Here is a 20,618-nt window from a genome sequence, read left to right on the forward strand (position 1 = left end):
GATCCCAGGGTGAGCTTGTTTTCCTCCTAAGGTCTGTTTATTTTTTCAATTCCTGGTTGCTGCAATAGTTAGAGAATCTTATTTGGAAGCAGTTGTTTCATGTCCTTTGAAAAATCTTACATGTTTCTTCTGTTGCTTGCTTCCTGTTGGTTTTTTTACATTTTTATTTTCATCGGTCGGAATTGCTTTGAAATGCTATGACATTTAGTTCTATTTATAGAATGGAATCCCTTATTACTTCAGGTTGTATTTGAATAGTATTTCACAATGTCACTGAAAATGATAGGAATACTGAATATATATATATATAGTTTCTTCATTTGAGTATCGTACCATCTTTATTGTATTATATTTTTCATTTCTCTCCAAAAATTACTTCGCAATCCCGGAACCACTTCAGATCGTACATGGCAGGTAATGGTCATATCTGAAGTTGCAAACTACTCCAACCCAAGTTCAAAATACAATTGGTGTACGTAATTTTCAATATAACTACCCTAGAAAAAAAAGATCCTCTTGTTTTTTATTCTATATGCATCTAGAACCTTCTCTCATATTGAATGGTTTCTATATAGTTGCTTTGGAGTTATATGTTGACGACGTTGCATCAGTTGTGATAGCCTACATATTGAGAAAGAAAAGTTAGTGTGTTAACTGTTATGTAAGAATCAAAATTAAGAGGTGCATGCATATAAGTAGATTAGTACTAGTAACTTCGGTGTCTTCGTGTGTCAGGGCGAGTCCAACTGAGACTATTCCAACTGAGTCCAACTTGGGTTCTTCGTGTGTTGACATTGGCAAAGTGTTAGTGCTTCATAGACTTAATTATTAAGCTACTCGGGGCTTGAAAAATGCTGTGAAAGCCAGCCCTGATTCTTTGAAGGGTTCCTTGGCGGTGTGGTACTGGAGTAACGACTCCAAAGAGGGGGTTATAGGCCCGGGGTATTGTACCTTGTGCCGCTGCTTTCGGGTCGCTTATGACTGGGTAACATAACGAGGAGATCATGTAACTGAGTATGGGGTATCATGATATACCACGTTAACTGAGGAAAGAACAAAATAGACGACTACAAGTAACTTTGGTAGGCTCTTCATTTGAGCTACTGAGCCAACAGCTACTTGGGTCGTGACACCTGTTTCTATTCACCGGAGTACTGTTCCACTAGTGTTATCTGTCGAAAACATGAGATGGTAGGCTTTGAAGTTGTTTGTAGGTAACTCTTGATCTGTGGCAGATCTTCTGTCCAAGGCAACAGTTTTTGTGCTTGTGGTCATGCCTATTTACTTAGAATGCACAGAGTATAGGGTCGAGATCGCTTGCATCCAGACCTTGATTTTCCGTACATTGCTAATGGAAAAAATGTGCTATGCATGTCCATTGATTTGTTTTGCCCTTGTTTTTGCTCAATCACGATTCTTCAGAACCGAACTAGAATATGATTATGAAAATACCCTTGTATCTTTATATATAACCTCACTTCCTTAATCCTCTATGCCTCTCTCTTCTCTCGTTCTTCTGTCTCTCTTTCCCTCCCATCCGTTTGTCTTTGTCGTTCATCAGATTGTAATTCAGTTGAATGAAAATTTTGTGTGAGTTGTGCCATCTTCGTGAAGATTTAGTGCAATTCGGTTGGCTCACCGTGGTCTCATCAAACTTATTATTTACTCCCTCCCTCTCTTTTTAAGAGTTCAATATTTTATTTGGGTTGCCCCTTAATAAAATGTCCAGTTGGGTAAAGTAAGAGGGTAAAAATTTGTACATTTTTTATTTTGCTCTTAAAAGTAAATTTAATTTTGAAAAGTTAGTAGATAAAAATGTAATAATAATATCTGCATATAAGGTAATGATGAAAAATAATAACTTTTAAAACGTAATGATGGTGTATCAATAAAAAGTTGAATTTATGAAGTAAGACATAGGAGGACCGAGGGAGTACATTCACTACTACAAAATGGTATAAAGATCACGGTCCAAAAATTAAAAAGATCTCACTTTTTGTAAAAGCGTAATAAAATGTTGTGGACTATAGTTTTAATCTCAGTTATACAAAATTACTGAGATGGAAAGATTTTTTAATCTCAGTAATCTAAAAAATGAGATTGTAACTTGAAGAATAGATCTCATTCTCAAAAAACTGAGATTATATATGACAGAATATATCTCGTTTCAAAAAAAACTGAGATGAAAAGATTTTTTAATCTCAATAATCTAAAAGTGAGATTGTAACTTAAAGAATAGATCTCATTTTTGAAAAATTGAGATTGTATATAAAAGAATATATCTCATTTCAGAAAAACTGAGATAAAAAGAACCTTTAATCTCAATCATCTAGAAACTGAGATAGTCAGTTAGAGAATACATCACATTTTTTTTTTAGACTTGAGATGAAAGCTCTTATTTAGGAAGAGTTGAAAGTCCCGTTAATCGACTCCGCACGCAATACCCCTAAATAAATGTCACTCTCAACTATTCTACAAAAAATATTTCGTCAAAAAATGGGGTACTTTCGGCAATGAAAATATATTTCGTAACCAAATGGGTACCTTTGGTGACAAAATTTATGAATGTTGCGTTTCATCGCCAAATGTATTTCGAGTATATATAACTCTATGCTCAAAAGTCCATTAATTGAGATAATTCAAATTGGGTTTGAACAATAACATAAAGGGCTACGACTTTCATGTTTATCAAATTTTTTAATTTTAATATTTAAAGCCATGTTGGCCTTATTATCAGTAATCATGGTTTCGCCGCATTACATACGTATTCACCAAACACAAGAAAATTCAAACTGTCACACGCGGAATGGAACAACACGGAGGGGATGAGCCTTTTGTACAGTAATGCCAAACTTGTCGTCCATGTCCAAATCCTCTGGCTTAATACCACCTTCAAGTTTCCAATCAAACGAGTTTATGAGTGAACCCAACATCAGCGGGACTACCCTTATGGCTGGAGATAATCCGGGGCAAATTCTTCGTCCTGCTCCAAAAGGAATCAGCTCAAAGTCTCTCCCTCGGATATCGATGTCTAAGTCCAAGAACCTCTCAGGCATAAATGATGTCGGGTTTGCCCATACGCTTGGGTCATTGCCAATAGCCCAAGCGTTAACTAGCACTTGCGCTCCCTGTGGGACAGTGTAGCCGTAAACTTCAACGTCTGTCTCAACTGTGCGAGGGACTAGCAATGGAGCAGGCGGGTGTAACCTCATGGTCTCTTTCACGATTGCTTGCAAGAAAGGAAGTCGTGGAATGTCCGATTCCTCTATCGGTTTTCCTTTGCCAATAGTTTGTTCAAGCTTGGCTTTTGCTTTCTGTAATGTCTCGGGAGTGCGCAATAGCTCCGCCATTGCCCACTCAACTGAGCTCGATGTTGTATCAGTCCCGGCTGCAAATATGTTCAACAATAGAATTGGTGTGTATAACAAATATGTTCAAACTTCAAAATGCTATAATGAACACCAAGAAATGTCATAGAACGGAATTTGCTTGCTTATAACTGGTTTCTATAGAGTCCAGTACAATCTTGAATACCATAGCTGTTTAAACCGTATTCATACAGATGTGAATAGTTTAATTGAGTTCTCATGATAGTTTTAGCCAGATGGTTCATGGACATATGCCTTTGGGAATTGCTAAAATGAAATGACTTAATGATGGAATTAGTGGAAGGAGGAAAGGGTGGAAAACAAACCAAGCACAGATGCTCAATGTGAGTTTTGTTGATCTCTCCATTCTCTTCAATGATATTGAGCAGAATATCTATCACATCGTTCTCTGCACCACTCTTACCCGATCTTCTCAACTTCAACCATTCATCAATAAGCCGACCAAACATCTCAAAAGTATCCCAAAATGACTCTTCAACCGGCGTCTTATTCTCTGTGGATCAATTTTCTTAAGATTGAAAAGTAATCCACAAAATTGGGCTTACCGACCTCTACCATAATCTGCCAAATCAAATGCCTGAATTGTTGCACTGAATCTTGAGTTGGGTCGGCCATATCGATTGAAAATATGGTATTGGATAACAAATTAAGGGATGTTTTGAAGGCTGCGCTGCCTATGTCCACTGCGACGCTCTCTTGGCAACATTTCCCGACGTACTCAAGGAGCTCTTGCACCTTTTGCCGCCATAAATTTTGACTAGCATCGAGTCTGTTACCTGAAATGTGATGGGAAATGATTGACAAACAAATTTTGACTAGGCCCGCTTTGTTCAAATATTTTTCATATCCATTAGAAGATATGCTATCTTCGAAAAAAGAAGCAGCTTACGTGTCATTTTCTACCTTGTTTAGCTTAGTTAATGTGGGCGGAGCTATGTTGGGGCCGGGCCCCGGCCCACCCGACCACAGCTCCTCGAGCGTCCGAATTTTAAAATTTTTAGTTTATATGTACTTGAATTTAAATATTATTGATAATTATTTATGTATAACTACTTATAATCTTAATAATTTTCGTTTGGTTTGACAAAAAATTGATTATTTTACATTCTCATTTTTCAATTTCTTTCATAAGTACAAAATAAGCATGTAACAGTTGAAGTAGCCTAAGAAAAAAAATTAAATGATTGGTATACTTTAACTGTATTAGGCTATAATCATTTCTATTTAAAAATGTAATGTACTAGAAAGCAAAAATCTCATTATATGTATGTGCTCCGACAAAAAAAAAATATTTTTATTAAGCTGGCCCCCTCCGGGTTCAAAATCCTGGCTCCGCCATGGGGCCGCAGACAACACTTAGGAACACTCAATTTCCTTGTTGGTGTCTTGTCTTGTTAGAGAGGGGATACCATGGCTCGTGACTATGGCACCACCGAGCTTGGTATGTTGGTGCTTTGTTTGGCCTCTTTCCTCTATGTCTAAAAGGCGTCCTACTGGTTGCCTACCCGGCCAGTAGGATGGGCAAAATTACTAGTTATCTATCTTTTAATATTCTGTCAACTGTATTGGGCCATATATCTTGGCTAACTCGGCCAGGGATTTGTGGGGTTTGTCACCTAGTTTTAGAAGGCTTCCGATGACCGGAAGAGGCACCGGCCCTGGTGGAAGTTTCAGGCCTGGTTTGCTCCTCCTTAATAGTGAAAGGAGGGCTCGGACCAAAGTGATGGTTAGCAAGATATACAGAATCAAGATCAATAACTCCATGGTTCCCAACCAAATGGGATTAGAAAGGGGGAGTTTTCAAGTTACTACAGCCAATTTCTAGGAAGGAGAAGTGTTTCGTTTGGCCATGTTTTTGTGATATGAGCATAGTCACTTGGTTTTTGCTTCTCATTAAAGGCAGAGAAGGTTAAACCAAGTCGTTGACTTTCTTGGCGGGTTTTGTCGGTTTTTCTGACAATTTTCCCTGCCTTATTGCTCTGCCGCCTCGTTTCTTATGAGTATTTTTTGGTAAAGCTGTCTGCTCTTTTAAATGTACCTCCTGTAAAGTATGCATTAATCTATATGGGATTAACGAATTCAACATAGTTGAATTAGGAGATGAACTAATCTAATACTCCATCCGTCCCAAAAAGGATGACAATTTTTGAAACTTGTGTCATTTTTCATCGCTTATATCTTTCAATCTATAATGTTATTCATGAGTTTGAAAATTTTGTATAATAAAACTGATCGAGAACTATCAAACAAGATCTATATTGCATATTTTTGAGATCTATATTAAAAGATATAAGGAATTGAAATTAACACAGATATCGAAATTGACATTCAATTTGGAACAGAGAGAGTGTATTAGTTTGGATTTTGTTAATGTGTGTCTCTAAGGCTCATGATAAAGCACTTGATAGAAGCTCGGCTTTTTGGAGCTTAGATTTTGACTATTCTAAATTGTCAATGGAGGGCTACCAAAGCGATGGGGTTAACACATGAAGAATCAAGATCAATAACTCCATGGTTCCCAACCAAATGGAGTGTTTGCCCTCTGTTTTCTTGAGATGAGAGCATAGTCTCTTGGTTTTGCCTTTTAAAGCCAGAGAAGGTTATAGTTTGAACAAAGTCGTTGACTTTTTTGAGATTAACGATCGAATATCACCAAGTTTACCAAAATCCGCAGATAGTGGTAAAGACGCAACTCTATTTCCTTATACTAAAGGATAGCCCGCCCCCCCCAAGCACCTACCCGCAAGCATCATGCCATCTTGGGGAGTCGAACTCGTGACCTTGGCTCTGATACCACTTGTAGGATTAAGCGCTTACCATCTTATAAAAACCCGCAGATAACGGTAAATGCGCAACTCTATTTCTTTATACCAAAGCATAATAAGCTCTAAACGACACGGTTCGAACCACGTGGACAGAATGCTAGCCCGCGACCAACAAAGTTGAATTAATTAGCTAGGAAGGATATTTTATTGCCGACCAAGCTGACATTAAAACTGAGGTAAGCCTCACATGTCCACGTGGTATTCGTGTTTGAATATAGGGTAAACATAATTGAGACCTTCCGAGGTTTCTCCTAAGTACAGATGTCTCCTCGGATAAAAAAAAATAAAAAATACAGATGTCTCCTCCACGTTTGGAAAATGATTTTTACTATAAGTCTGTCCACACAGATATTTTGTGCACAGATTGTGTTATGGGACCCACTATGGGTCTTATACAAATGATCCGAGCCGTTCATTAAATGTAAAATATCTTTTCATGGGTTCCCTCAAAAAATTAGCTCAATACGATATCTATAGATACTCGAACCAATCATTTAACTTTTTATTATTCAGAAATCTGAATGAAAATTTAGATGATTGGATCGAGCACTTATAAGTGTCAGATTGAGCTGATTTTTTGCGGAGACTCTTGAAAAAATGTTTTACATTTAATGAACGGCTCGAATCGTTTGTGTGAGACCAATGAAGGGTTCCACAATAAAATCTGTGCACAATCTTTGCACAAATTGTCTGTGTGGTTAGCAGCCGTATGATTTTTAACCCGTTAGATTTGGTGATGCATTTTAATTACACCCCATAGTCAAAATTTATGTCAAGTGTTAAAGCTTTTGAAATGCTCATTTTAATCAAACGAACTGTGGATACACCATTTGGTGTACGCAAAATGAACACTAGATTATGTGGCACGCAAATGGTCGGAACAGTTCAATTTATTTAAAACATATTTTAAGAGTCCTCGTAGAAAATCCACTCAATAAGATATCGATAAGAACTTGATCGGTTCGTTCAATTTTTTGGTAGGGCCTAACACATGAATGATTCAATCAAGCCTTCATCGACATCTATAAAAGTTAACTTTTCCCCGAACAAGTTTCATTAAAATTTAGACCGTCCAAAACACTTTTGAACGGCCGTAATTGATTGCTACTATAGAGAAGTTGTTCACGGCTGAGCCATGAATAAGTTTCTCTCTAATATTTATGGTAAAGCTGCCTCCCCGTTTGAATACGGTATACCTACTACAAAGTATGCATGTATTAACTAATACTCCTACACGAGATTGCTGAGGAAAAAAAAGAAAAAGAAAAAGAGATACTCCTATGAGATTAACAAATGCCACATAGTTCAATTAGGAGATGATCGACATCCACACTGATACTCACATAATATGCTTATTCCCTTCCCCTCTCATACCGAAAAGATGGAACATAAACCACATTGATAAGGAAGCGGAAGCAAGAAAACCATTATTCAGTGGTTTCACCACATTGTACATATATATGTATTTACCTAAAACTAGAAAAATCAAATTGTCACACAGGGAATGGAACAACACGAAGGGGCTGAACCTTTTGTAAAGTAAGGCCAAACTTGTCGTCCATGTCTAACTCCTCCGGCTTAATTCCTCCTTCAAGCTTCCAATCAAACGAGTTTATGAGAGAACCCAACATCAGCGGAACTACCCTTATGGCCAGGGATAACCCGGGGCAAATTCTTCGTCCTGCTCCGAAAGGAATCAGCTCAAAGTTCCTACCTCTGACATCAACATCCAAGTCCAAGAACCTCTCAGGCATAAATGATGTTGGGTTTTCCCATACGCTTGGGTCACGGCCAATAGCCCATGCATTAACTAGCACTTGGGCTCCCTGTGGGACAGTGTAGCCGTAAACTTCAACGTCCGTCTCAACCGTGCGAGGGAGTAGCAATGGAGCAGGCGGGTGTAGCCTCATGGTCTCTTTCACGATTGCTTGCAAGTAAGGAAGTTGTGGAATGTCCGTTTCTTCTATCGGTTTCCCTTTGCCAATAGTTTGTTCAATCTCAGCTTTGAATTTCTCTAAAGTCTCGGGAGTGCGCAACAGCTCCGCCATTGCCCACTCAACTGAGCTCGATGTTGTATCCGTCCCTGCTGCAAATATGTCCTACAACAGAATTGGTGTGAATAACAGATATGGTCAAACTTTAAATATATAGTACTCCCTTCGTTCTAAATTAATAGTCCGATTCAGTTTCCGATGTAACTTTTAAATTGTTAATATCTTTCAATTTATAATATCTTTAAATATTTAAAAGACTTAATATAACTAATTAAGATCTATCATATGAGATCCATATTGCACATAAAATTCTTTATAGATTGAAAAATTTTAATAATTTGAAAAATGCAATGGAGACCGAACCGGACTATTAATTTGGAACGGAGGGAGTATGTATCTGTTTTTCGCCACCTCATAATAGTATGAATTTGCGTTCTTATGACTGGTTTTTATAAAGTCCAATACAATATCAGCAAAACATAATGTAGAAAATTTTAAATTTTCATTGAGTTTTTATAGTAATTTTAGTCAAATGGTTCATGGAATGTGCCTTGGTGAATTGCTAAGATGAAATGACTTAAGGTGGAATTAGTGGAAGGCGGAAAGGGAAGAAGACAAACCAAGCACAGATGCTCGATGTGAGTTCTGTTAATCTCTCCATTTTCTTCAATGATATTGAGCAGAATATCTATCACATCGTTCTCTGTGCCACTCTTACCCGATCTTCTCAACTTCAACCGTTCATCAATAAGCCGACCAAACATCTCAAAAGTATTCCCAAAATGACTCTTCAACCGGCGTCTTATTCCCAGTGGATCAATTTTCTTAACTATTGAAAAGTAATCCACCAAATTGGGCTTACCGATCTCTACCATAATCTGCCAAATCAAATGCCTGAATTGTTGCACTGAATCTTGAGTTGGGTCGGCCATATCGATGGAAAATACGGTATTGGATAACAAATTAAGGGATGTTTTGAAGGCTGCGTTGCCTATGTCCACCGCAACGCCTTCTTGGCAACATTTTCCCACATGCTCAATGAGTTCCTGCACCTTTTGCTGCCGTAAATTTTGACTAGCATCGATTCTGTTACCTGAAAATGGTGGCCAAATGATTGACCATTAAATTGGGCCCGCTTTTTCTAACACGTGATTCATATCAAGTAGGAAATTTTTTGTTTTCCGAAGAAAGAAGAAGTTTCCTACTTTGTTTAGCTTTCTTTACTAGTTGGCTTGGTACGTGGCTTAGGCCCCATTTGATAACACTCATAGATAGACATTAACAAAAATAAAAATAAAATACGATAACTCTCATAGAATACTGAGCAGTGAGAATTATAGTAGAAGATAATAGGTTCATTTTGGAAAATAACTTATGGAAGATTTTAGAGCAAATCATTTTCATAAAATTAGTGGGAAATGTTTTACAAGTAAAATGTTTTCCTATCTTTTATACTACCAAACACCGAAATAGATAAAACATTTTGCTAAAACACATTTTATGTCCAAACAAACCGAGCCTAAATTTCAAACATTGCCCATGCCAATATTTGATTTTTCAAATTTTACTTGACATGAAAGGTTTTCCTTCACCAATTTATATATATACTGGTGTGTGTCTCTTTTTGTGGGTACAGTACATATGCATACTTATATATTTGTATACGAGAATATAATTGTTGGGTGCAAAATACTTTAGCTAGATTTTGAGTGAATGACAAAGTGAATTTTTTAAGGAAGTGGATCCTCTCCGGTCCAATTAAGTTTTGGATTAGAATAGACAATTGAAATGTGGACCGTCCAATTCTGCAATTAATGGTTTGAAATCTGTTCAAAAATTCTTCGCGTGAAGAATTGATTATTATTATTTTTTTGGTTACAAAACAAGATAAGTAATTGCTAGAGAGAGAGAGAGAGAGAGAGAGAGAGAGAGAGGAGTGCACAAAAGAGAGACTAGTAGCTAAAAAAGGAAGGTGGACTGCTTTTTGTCTATTTTGTTGTTTTTCTTCCAAAAATACATGCATCCGGCCAAGTGGTGCCTCATTAGACTAAGGCTGCACGTTACCTAACAACAAAAGCCCAATAACTATTACGCACAGAGATACATGAATCAAAGCATTGTCGACCTCTGCCATTAACCGATCGACATATTCTTCAACCACATGCATATATTTATTCATTAAAAATTTGCAAACTGATAATGCTAAAATCAATATTGTTCCTGCGAAAACCAAAAGTGTTCCTTCCAAAAAATTAATTGTACCTCTGCATAGAATTACTTATTTGCCCTTCTTACATTACTGACTTTTGAACATTATCAATTTTTTTTTTTAACGAAGTTACCCCTTAAAGCTCGATCTCTTGCTCTATTTTAATCAATCAAATACATGTGGATTGTTTCTCAAAAGAAAAGAAAGTACATGTAGATTTAAGGGCTGGTTTGGCCTAAAAATAAGCCAGATTAAAATGTCTCAAAAAAATTTCACATTTGTTATTTTGGATTTAATTTAATTTTTTATAAATTATTGGTTCGTCTATATAAAAGGAATGTAAAAAGTAAAAACTATTAAATAAGGTAAGCTTCATAACTCCTTCAATTCTGTGGGATTCACACCCTGATGGCATGGGTCTCATAGTCCCAGACAATGCATGTTCATTTGCAAAATCAAAGATTAGGGCCATATGGGCTAGCTATTTCAATCATATGGCTTAAGAGACTTATCAAGCATGGCCATAGAGTCTAAGCACGTATTAAACTATCGACTTCCATTACTTACCAGAAAATATGTTAGAGTTGAGGGCTTTTCGGAGGCTCCGCCACTGATCTGAAACCGGCAACCAAGCCACGGAGTATTTGTTGTGGCTATGGGCATGGACAGCGTTGGGGACGGATCTGGTGGAGAAGGTGAGATCCTGCTTTTGGAGGACTTCTCTCGCTAAGGCTGGTGAAGAAATGACCACAACGGTTTTTTGGCCCAGTTTCAAACTCATGATGGGGCCATATAACTTGGCTAACTCGGCCAGGGATTTATGGGGCTTGTCACCCAGTTTTAGAAGGCTTCCGATGACCGGAAGCTGCACCGGCCCTGGTGGAAGTCTTGGGCTTGGTTTGCTGCTTCTTAACATTGAAAGGAGGGTTCGGACCAAGGTGATAGCTAACAAGATGTACAGAATTAAGATCAATGAGTCCATGGTTCCCAGCAAAATGGTATTAGAAGGGGGAGTTTTCAAGCAAGTAACTACGGCCAATATCCTCCTCTCCTCTATAAGAAGAGGGAGTTTTGGTCAATTTTTCGCTTGCCACTTTTCTGATTTGGACGAATTTAGCCTTCAATTTATGGACATGCAGCGTTAGCCGGCTGCCCATAATTGTTATTGTGCCTAATTGCCTTATGACCCACGTGGGTGCATCACACGCAGCCGCATATCTTGATCTTCCTTTCCATCACGTAATACACACACATGCACTCTCTCTCTGACCCACGTGGGTGTATCACACGCAGCCGCGTATCTTGATCTTCCTTTCCATCACGTAATACACACTGACGGCGGAGTTTTCAAATGGGATGGAAGAAAGGTAAAAAGAGATAAAGAGATAATCGCTCACCACCCAAGTTATGAATCAACGGGATACAGATATCACCATCCGAGAATTTAACTAGGGATACAGGGCGTAGGGAACCGCTCACCACTAGAAGGAATCCACCTAAAAGATACAGAAACGGAAAACTCGCCACCTATCGGAATCCACCGAAGGATAAGAGTTACAAGAAGAATTATCTCCTCACAAGCCAAAGGCTATTTTAATTCAAACACACTCTCTAAAGATTTCATTCATAGGAAAGGATATAAATAGGGCTTGTTGGAACATCCCTCCAACATAGGAAAAATAAACTTAGATTTCCAATACAAAAATTAAAAAGACTTGACCATAGACTAATTGGAAGATGCGTTTGACTCTAAAAACTTAAAAAACACTTAGAAACTTTAAAAGGACTTAACAAATTTTTAAGAAGCTCAAAAGACATCTTGCTGGCAGACTTGATTTATTTTGGAATTCAAATTTTGGGAACTCCGGCGTCAAACTCCCCTGGTTGAAAAAGACTCATCCTCGAGTCTTCGGTACATTCTTCAAAATTTCTCCTCTTCTTCCTTGCAAATGCTTTCTCCTTAATCAGCAAAAATCTCTCTCGTTTCATTTAATTTTCTCAACTTTTGAAAATAATTTTATAGGTTCCCCGTTCACCTTTAACTCATAAACATTCTCACGACCACGATAATAAACATTTCGATCCCATTGCCATGGTCGGCCTAACAAAACATGACACGAGTCCATTCGCATCACATCACACCAAATCTTGTCCTCATATTGGCGTCCAATGGAGAATTCGACTAAACATCGCTTAGTCACCAATGTTCTTGCCTCATGATTCACCCAGCGCACATGATAAGGATTAGCAATTTCTTCAGTTGAGAGATTCAAAAATGAAACCAAATTTGCAGACACATAATTACCTCCACTTCCCGAGTCCATGATGAAACTACATTCACATCCTCGAATGACTCCGTAAGTCTCAAAAATTCTCGTACGCTGTTTTAAAATCGATTCATCGAGCCAATCCAAATCATCAACCTTTCGTTTCTTTGAGTTCACTGTTAGGCTTGATGTGTGAAGTTGGGGGGCGTTGCGAGTAGTTAACAATTTCAGCTCTTCCAAATCATCATCCTCTTCAGGATATTCATCATAGATGGGAGGTTTAGACCAATCAATTTCAGTCTCCACATTTGCTGCCATCAAAATTTTGGAACACTCCTCATGGTCGAATTTCTTTCCAGCTTCATCTCCATTATGGACTGTGCTCAAACTTCGACTTATCATAAGCAACACTCCTTCATCCGCATAAGTAATTTCATTTTCCAGTTCCGTCTGCCCATCCCTCGAATCATGTTCATCATTTTCTTCAACCAGAGTAATAATCTTGCGGTTTGGACAATCGGAAGCGATGTGGCCGTACCCTTGGCACTTGAAACACTTGCGGGAGTTGGTATGAGATGAACTTGGATGGCTGCCTTCAGTTGTTTTCTCACCTTTAGGAGTTGGCTTCAATGCTTGAACTGGTTTGGATTCCAAGCCACTCCCCTGGTTGGAAATTACATCCTTAAGCAAGGGTTGTTGATTCTTTCCATGACCTTCTTTTCCTTGTCTCTCCACCTTGATTGCGAGTTTGACAACATCATTATATGTCCAATAGGGCTGCAATTGGACGACACGGACAATTTCAGTCCTTAACCCACCAAGATAGCGAGCTATAATTTGCTCCTCCGGTTCGATGATGTCGCATTTGATCATGAGATGTTCAAACTCCACTGTATACTCTTCTACGGACAAATCGTGTTGCTGGAAGTTGTGAAGCTTAAGAAAATTATCTTGTCGGTAGTTTTCCGGCAAAAACTTTCTCTTAAGTTCCTTTTTCATCTTTTCCCATGCCACAATTCGCTTTCTTCCCTCACGAGCTCGCTGCCACTTTAAATTCTCCCACCATAATGAAGCATATTTTTTTAACTTGATAGCCACAAGTTTTACCTTTTGGTGATCCGACACATCTTTGTACTCAAAAATTCGCTCGATAGTATGAAGCCAATCGAGGAATTCATCCGGCTGCATTCTTCCTTCGAACTCCGGCATATCTACTTTCACATTTAAACTCTCACGCTGCACTTCATAATTTTTGCGAGCAGGGTGATGAGAAAAATTTGCTTCACCGGATGAGGATTGATTAGGAGCACGATAGAATGGGTTAAAATCTTCCCCACCATCCTCAGAAGACTCTCCCTCGAAGTATTGGTGTGGACTCTCATGTTCAAAGGACTGTTTTTGCTGAAGTTGCTGCTGAAGTTCCTGCACCTGTTTTCTTAATTCGTCTAATTCGATGTCGAGGAGATCTCTTTCATGAACTGGAGTACCCTTTCCCACCTTAGCTTGACGTCTACCACCAGCCATGAAATCCAAAGCTCTGATACCAAATTGACGGCGGAGTTTTCAAATGGGACGGAAGAAAGGTAAAAATGGATAAAGGGATAATCGCTCACCACCCAAGTTATGAATCAACGGGATACAGATATCACCACCCGAGGATTTAACTAGGGATACAGGGCGTAGGGAACCGCTCACCACTCGAAGGAATCCACCTAAGAGATATAGAAACGGGAAACTCGCCACCTATCGGAATCCACCGAAGGATAAGAGTTACAAGAAGAATTATCTCCTCACAAGCCAAAGGCTATTTTAATTCAAACACACTTTCTAAAGATTTCATTCATAGGAAAGGATATAAATAGGACTTGTTGGAACATCCCTCCAACATAGGAAAAATAAACTTAGATTTCCAATACAAAAATTAAAAAGACTTGACCATAGACTAATTGAAAGATGTGTTTGACTCTAGAAACTTAAAAAACACTTAGAAACTTTAAAAGGACTTAACAAATTTTTATGAAGCTCAAAAGACATCTTGCTGCCTTCCCCCGACCGATGCAGCAATGGGGCTGTATCTGAATCAGTATTATTTCCCTTTCATCCTATTTTTTAGAGATTTTTAATTATATTTCAGAGTTCTTCCATTTATTGTTTCAATTTTGTAGTGCGATTGTTTGAGTTAGGGTTATTGTTTTGTTCGATTTAGGGTTCTTCAACTCACACTAGGGTTCCTCTCGTGCTCTGAAAATCGAAGGACGATAAAAGTGGAAATAAAACAATTGATTTGGTCCCCCACATTCCCAGATAAGGTGATACTGTTTTTGATTTTCAAATTGCATTATCTTTGTTTGTGTAGATGAGTTACGAGGTTTGAAATTAATTGATTTGTAGGACTCAAAAAATCTGATTCATTTTATGTATTGTTTGGCTAGGTATCTTAGCCATTGATTTTTAGTGAATGTTCTTATGTTGCATGTAGGTGGGTTTTCTACCTGGAAATCAAGCCTTCCATTTACTACTAGGTAATACGAGCTTTCGATAGAGAATATATATGTGTAGGTACGATCTCTATATCTCTTAAGTTATCTCTGATTCTTCTTTTTTTAAGAGTTTTTTTTTGTAAATTTTGTTGCTTCTTATTTTGTTTTTTTCTGCAATTTATTGAATGTTAGCTTGTGTAAATGCATTGGTTTTATTTCTACTATTTTGTTCCCCCCCCCCCCCCCCCCCCCAAAAAAAAAAAAAAACTTGAAATCTTATACCTTGGGTGGTGTTTTTGTTACTAAACTAACAGTAAGATCGAAGCTCTGTATAAACTGGAGCCCTTTTCTTAGCTATTTCATCCGAGGCACTTACCTCCACCTTTACCAATTGAGCTAACTCTTTTGCAGTAGTAACTTTTGCCCTTACTACTGCAAAAAGATGTAGAATTACTCTCCTTTAATTTTTGGGTCGCTCACTGCCCTGTTTCATGTTTGGCCCATTTGCAAGATGGGCATGTATGGACAAGGATAAATTTGATCAGAAAAATCAGCTTTGAGATCAAAGATTGAAATCAATATGGAAAATGGCCAAAGGCGCTGTTTATGAAATTTGTCCATTTCCGATTTATGCTATAGTTTTCATAAAGAAATTAAGTGTTTTCAAATTTTGTGTGCATTGCTTCGTGCATAAGTTCAAAGAAAGAATGAAAGTGAGACGGTTTATAATGGGAATTGTTTTTATGTTCTTCAGCAAAGTTGGTTATCATTGCCAACAACTGCCCTCCTCTTTGGAAGTCTGAGATAATGTACTACGCCATGTTGGCGAACGTTGGAGTTCACCACTACAATGGGAGTAAGTTTAGTGCCATACAGATTTATTTACTAGCTTTGTTATTTCTTTCCTTTATTTTTTGTTTTGTTTCTTTCCTTTATGCATTTTATTTTTTCTGTCATATTGAACTTCTTATTGATGTCTATTTTGTTTTTAAAGCAAGCATCAAGTTATGGATGCATGGAATTTGACAAAATAGGAATCATCCACTTTTCTGAAAAACCGTGGGAAAAGAGAGATCATCCACTTTTCGGAGAATCCAAAAGGGGTTGCAGTGACACATATATGACTTTATATTCAGCTTTCTCACTTCAATTCTTAATGGTGGTGAAACAAATAGGATGTTATTGTGATATTGGCGGTTTTTACGTACTCAAAATCACTTATATTGTCAGGAGTTTTATTGTAGGAATTGGAGAAGCGTTGACTTGCTGAGTGTGGTTTCTAATTTCTGATTTCGATGTTATAATTTGCTAGAAACTTCGGACTATTGGGATCGAGAATGTGTATTGGGATGGTAGGAATGTGTAGATTTTTTTTAATGTAATTTTTCTTTTATTGTGATAAATTGACTCTGATGATGAGGACCAATTTCTGCTTCTCTGCTACTTGTTTTTTAAGTTAGAAAGAGAGCTTTTTATAGTTTATTCAGTCCATATGAACATGGAAGTTTAATGATGCTTTCCGTGTGAATGCAATTCGATTGATCACATGTTAAGCTATAATTAGTTACATTTATGGAGTAGAGTTTATGATGGCGTGTTTGGTTAGTAAAAAAATACATGAATTTCTATTGGTTGGTTACACATGTCCATTAACTCTCTAATGAATGTGTCTGGAAGAACAACACTCTGGTTGGGTAACGTGGAATTGGGTTTTTTTGGTTTTAAGAGTGAGAATCTGTGATAGCAGCAGGAATATAACAGTTTGTAAGAGTGAGAAAATTAATCTGCAACTCATGAGCTTCCTTGGGATCTCTGGAGAAAATAAGAGTAAACATATTTAGGAAAAAGTAAGAGTAAACATATCAAGTGGTGGTAGCAGCAGAGGAGGGGAGAAGATATAGTTCGCCCCTGGGTCTATCTCGAGAACTTGTACATTGGGACATCTAAGAAGAACCCTAAACTTGAAATATCATTCACTCAAAGTGCAATGAGTAATTTCTTTGATAGTATGTGTTCAATGTTGACACTAATTTTGTAATTCTAGATATAAATGATGCTCATGTAGTCTTATGCTATGTTAATGACAGAAAATGTTCAAAATATAGAGCTTCAACGAAATGTGCTAGCTGCCAAGGGAACAAGGAATGGTCACAATTAGGACCCTTTATGATCCTGCTGATGCAACACCTTTGCTACAAATGCAATGGTACGAGCGAGAGCATTAACGAGAAAGGCCAATGCGCGCCCTCAATGCAAGAGAAGAAGCTGCTGAAAATTATCGTGGAGAAGAACATGCAGAATTGACGGAAAATCACATTAGCTAGAGAAGCTGATGAGACGGTATGCTATTACTCTTTCACTGTCCCACAAGATTACAAGTGGGGATGGCATGTTTATGTTCCTTTGTTTATGTTCGATGGTTCTCTTGATAGATTTTTGGTTAGGAAGAGTTTCCTTTTGTTTTTGGTTTGTGAGATTGTCAGTTCTATTTCCTCTGCCCCAGCTGAGGTTTTGAAGTTCTTTAGTGCTTTACACCCTTTCATTAAGGATTTTTTCCCCCCTCAAGGTCTCAGTGTATTATTACAACTTCAAGTCTAAATACTTTTGTTTGTCTAAGTCCCACGAACTCTACTTGAATGCTAGGCATTTTGCAATCATATATAAACCTGTAAGCAAAATCGTGCAGTTAATGTAGATGACGTACTTATGTATATCTAACCCTTGATAAAACTTATGCATATCAAACCCTTGATAAAATTTATGCATACAACTTTTGCTACGCTCATCTACATTTTTAATTACAAAAACATTCAAAATCGCTCTTCATAATGGGCATGACAGACGTGCTTTGCACGTCGGAATTCACCTAGTATATATAGGAACAAGAAGTGTTTGCCCTCTGTTTTGGTGAGATGAGAGCATAGTCTCTTGGAAATGGGTCTAATCTCTTTAAAAGAGATTAAGTTGTATACGGAGCCTCCGTGCAAATGGTGGTATGCGGACAATCAATCAACAACTCACACACGGCAAGGTGGTCCACCTATTTAATTGCTAGCTCCACTTTAACTCAACCACACTTTATTTGTTTCACTCCAACCAAACGAGAAAACTAAACACGAGATCAGAAACCATTTTCTGTTATCTTATTGAGCCCATTTTCAATGGGCTCACTCAAAAATTATTTTTAGATTTTTTTTTCTCTGCAAAATTTTTTTTTATTAAACTCGAAAAGGGTACATTGAGAAAAAAGGAAGGGAGAACCAGAAAGTTCACCACAACACTAAAAAGGGAAGGAAAATAAAAGGAAAGTTATACCCAAAAAAGACACCTAAACAAAGAGTCTTCTAACACCGTCAAGGTTTGATTTGATATATATCTTCCACCGTATACACCTTTATATCAAACTTGGCTTTGATCCATATAGCTGCTTTTGTTTTGATTAACTCTTCTAAATGATTGCGATCCACAATTTTATTGTTGAAAATAGCATCATTCCTTGCAATCCAAATAGACCATAGGGTTGCATAGAAACAACACTTTCAAAGATGTTTCTCCAAATTTTTGAAATGAGAAGAGAACATCCAAGAATATAAATCCACCAAATTTGAAGGAGCCACCCAAGCTATGTTCCACCAATCGGCTATTCTTGACCAGATGACCGTCGAGAAGGGACAAGAGAGTAGAACATGCACTGGAGTTTCCAATTCCAGCAAACAAAATGAGCAAAACAGAGCTGTTTCATCTACTCCCACAATTATGTTCCTACTACTCAAAAATGATTTTTAGATTAATTAACAGTTTGAATTATTTGTGTAGAACTCAAAAATAGACCCGTGCCAATTTGTGCACCATCAGTGCACTTCTCGGTTCCCATAAGAATTACAATTGTGCTACCCCAACTGCGTGATTCTACCGCTCCATCAACCGTTGTGCCAAAATGGACCCATTTCCCCTTCAATTCTCCTTGGTCCTTGTTTGGTGCTCAATAAATGGGCATGATGATCAATGATTTTGTAGAGCCCATTTCAAGTTTCAAAAAAATGATTCAAATAACAAGTTATTCTTATAATATTCTTTTATGGGTTCTTTTAAAAATTATGTCAATCCGATATAAGTAATAGCTTTTTTCAGCACTATAGGAGCCCTACAAATTCTAAACAAGTCTTTATGGATATAAGATTGAAATAATTTTTTTCCAAGAACCCATAAAAAAAATATTTTAAAAATAACTTGCGATTTCGAATATTTTTTGGGACCCAAACAGACCCCACAAAATTATCAATCAATAATTTAAAATTGAGTGTTTAAAGGTCGTTTATTATTTGTCTCACTTGTGTGCGTTAGGCATTTTTATCAGTTGTATTAGATGCATACTCCATATTAATAAATTTCTTGCCATTACCCAAAAAAATGTTGGTCGCTTAGATTAACTATTTATGCTGATAAAAAAATTAGATTAATTATTTTTTGATGATTTTGTGGGTCCCATTTCGGGTCCCAAAAAATAATTTAAACTGCAAGGGTTATTATTCAAATATTTTTCTATGGGTTCTTGTAAAAAATTATCAAGACCTATGGTTTTTTTATCTCGTTCTAGTTTTCTTTTAGTTAGAGTGAAACCTTATGAGTTAAAGTGGAGCAATTAACATGTTAAGAAAAAAGAAGAGAGAACCCTATTAACACATTAAGGAATACAATCCCACATCGCTTGAGCACAATCGCATGCACATTGCTTGAGCATGAAATTAATGGCCACTTAATAGAATGTTGGGACCCCTCAGTACCTGATCGATCTCCGCCTAATAGCTAAGTTTTTTGGTTAGATATAAAAGTTTTTACCATTCTTAGAACTTGTCCGACGGTGGTTAGTAGTTTTTTTTTGGTAATAACATTGGGCTACCTTGACCACTTGCTCGCGGCCCCCTATTCTTTCTTTATGATGTTCTCCCATCTTGGGACCTTGATGTCTATGGGTTTAGCTGACACCATCTCCACTTCTTCCTCCATCTCGAAGAAGTAGACTGCATCGGGCATGTGCGCCTCATCCGTGTCAAAAGGCTTTTCTGATGTGGCTACCGTGACCATCTTTCCTACCTAGATTCCTTTCATGTATTGATGATAACTCGACAGGACTACGACATATTTGTGCATCCAGCTCTTCCCTAGGATGATATGGTAGTTCGTTTGTGCATCGATGATGTGGAACTTCGTCGCGGCGTGAATGGCACCTACTGGGAGGTCCACCACCATGTAGCCCAAAGACCCTTTCACGATTCGGTTCTTTGGTATTCAGAGCTTCTTGAAGGTAGTGAGTGGCATGATGGTAATGGATGCCCCTCCGTCTACGAAGGTGTGGGCAGCATGCCTTTCGCAAATTTCTGGATTTTTGAACGTGAGGGCCCGGAATCGAGGGAGTGCGTGCACGGACGACAAGCACTCGCAAAATACAAAGTC

The 20,618-nt window shown here is 37.7% G+C and overlaps 1 protein-coding gene, 1 long non-coding RNA gene and 1 pseudogene across 2 annotated transcripts; 1 reads left to right on the forward strand and 2 right to left on the reverse strand.

Moving 5' to 3' along the window:
- Positions 1-2,727: 2,727 nt before the first annotated feature.
- Positions 2,728-20,618, reverse strand: part of LOC131336619 (geraniol 8-hydroxylase-like) — a 38,224-nt pseudogene continuing 20,333 nt past the window's right edge.
- Positions 7,507-11,446, reverse strand: LOC131336618 (geraniol 8-hydroxylase-like). Its single transcript, XM_058372527.1, has 3 exons — positions 10,985-11,446; positions 8,829-9,301; positions 7,507-8,313 (listed from the first exon to the last, which is right to left on the reverse strand). Exons 1-3 carry the CDS (start codon positions 11,397-11,399, stop codon positions 7,708-7,710), a joined length of 1,494 nt encoding a protein of 497 aa, XP_058228510.1. The 5' UTR covers positions 11,400-11,446; the 3' UTR covers positions 7,507-7,707.
- Positions 15,157-16,590, forward strand: LOC131336623 (uncharacterized). Its single transcript, XR_009202891.1, has 3 exons — positions 15,157-15,243; positions 15,919-16,020; positions 16,159-16,590. It is a non-coding gene; the product is annotated as an uncharacterized LOC131336623 (long non-coding RNA).

The sequence above is a fragment of the Rhododendron vialii genome, chromosome 8a (genome assembly GCF_030253575.1).
Source record: "Rhododendron vialii isolate Sample 1 chromosome 8a, ASM3025357v1".
NCBI lineage: Eukaryota > Viridiplantae > Streptophyta > Magnoliopsida > Ericales > Ericaceae > Rhododendron > Rhododendron vialii.

What these genes read in the sequence shown, in the direction of transcription:
- LOC131336618 (XM_058372527.1), bottom strand. Translation starts at nt 11,399, where the DNA reads ATGGACTCATTGATCTTAATTCTGTACATCTTGTTAGCTATCACCTTG. An exon ending in CAACTCTAACATATTTTCTG is followed by an intron (nt 9,302 to 10,984) that starts GTAAGTAATGGA and finishes CACCATTTTCAG; the next exon opens with GTAACAGAATCGATGCTAGT. An exon ending in ACATCGAGCATCTGTGCTTG is followed by an intron (nt 8,314 to 8,828) that starts GTTTGTCTTCTT and finishes ATTCTGTTGTAG; the next exon opens with GACATATTTGCAGCAGGGAC.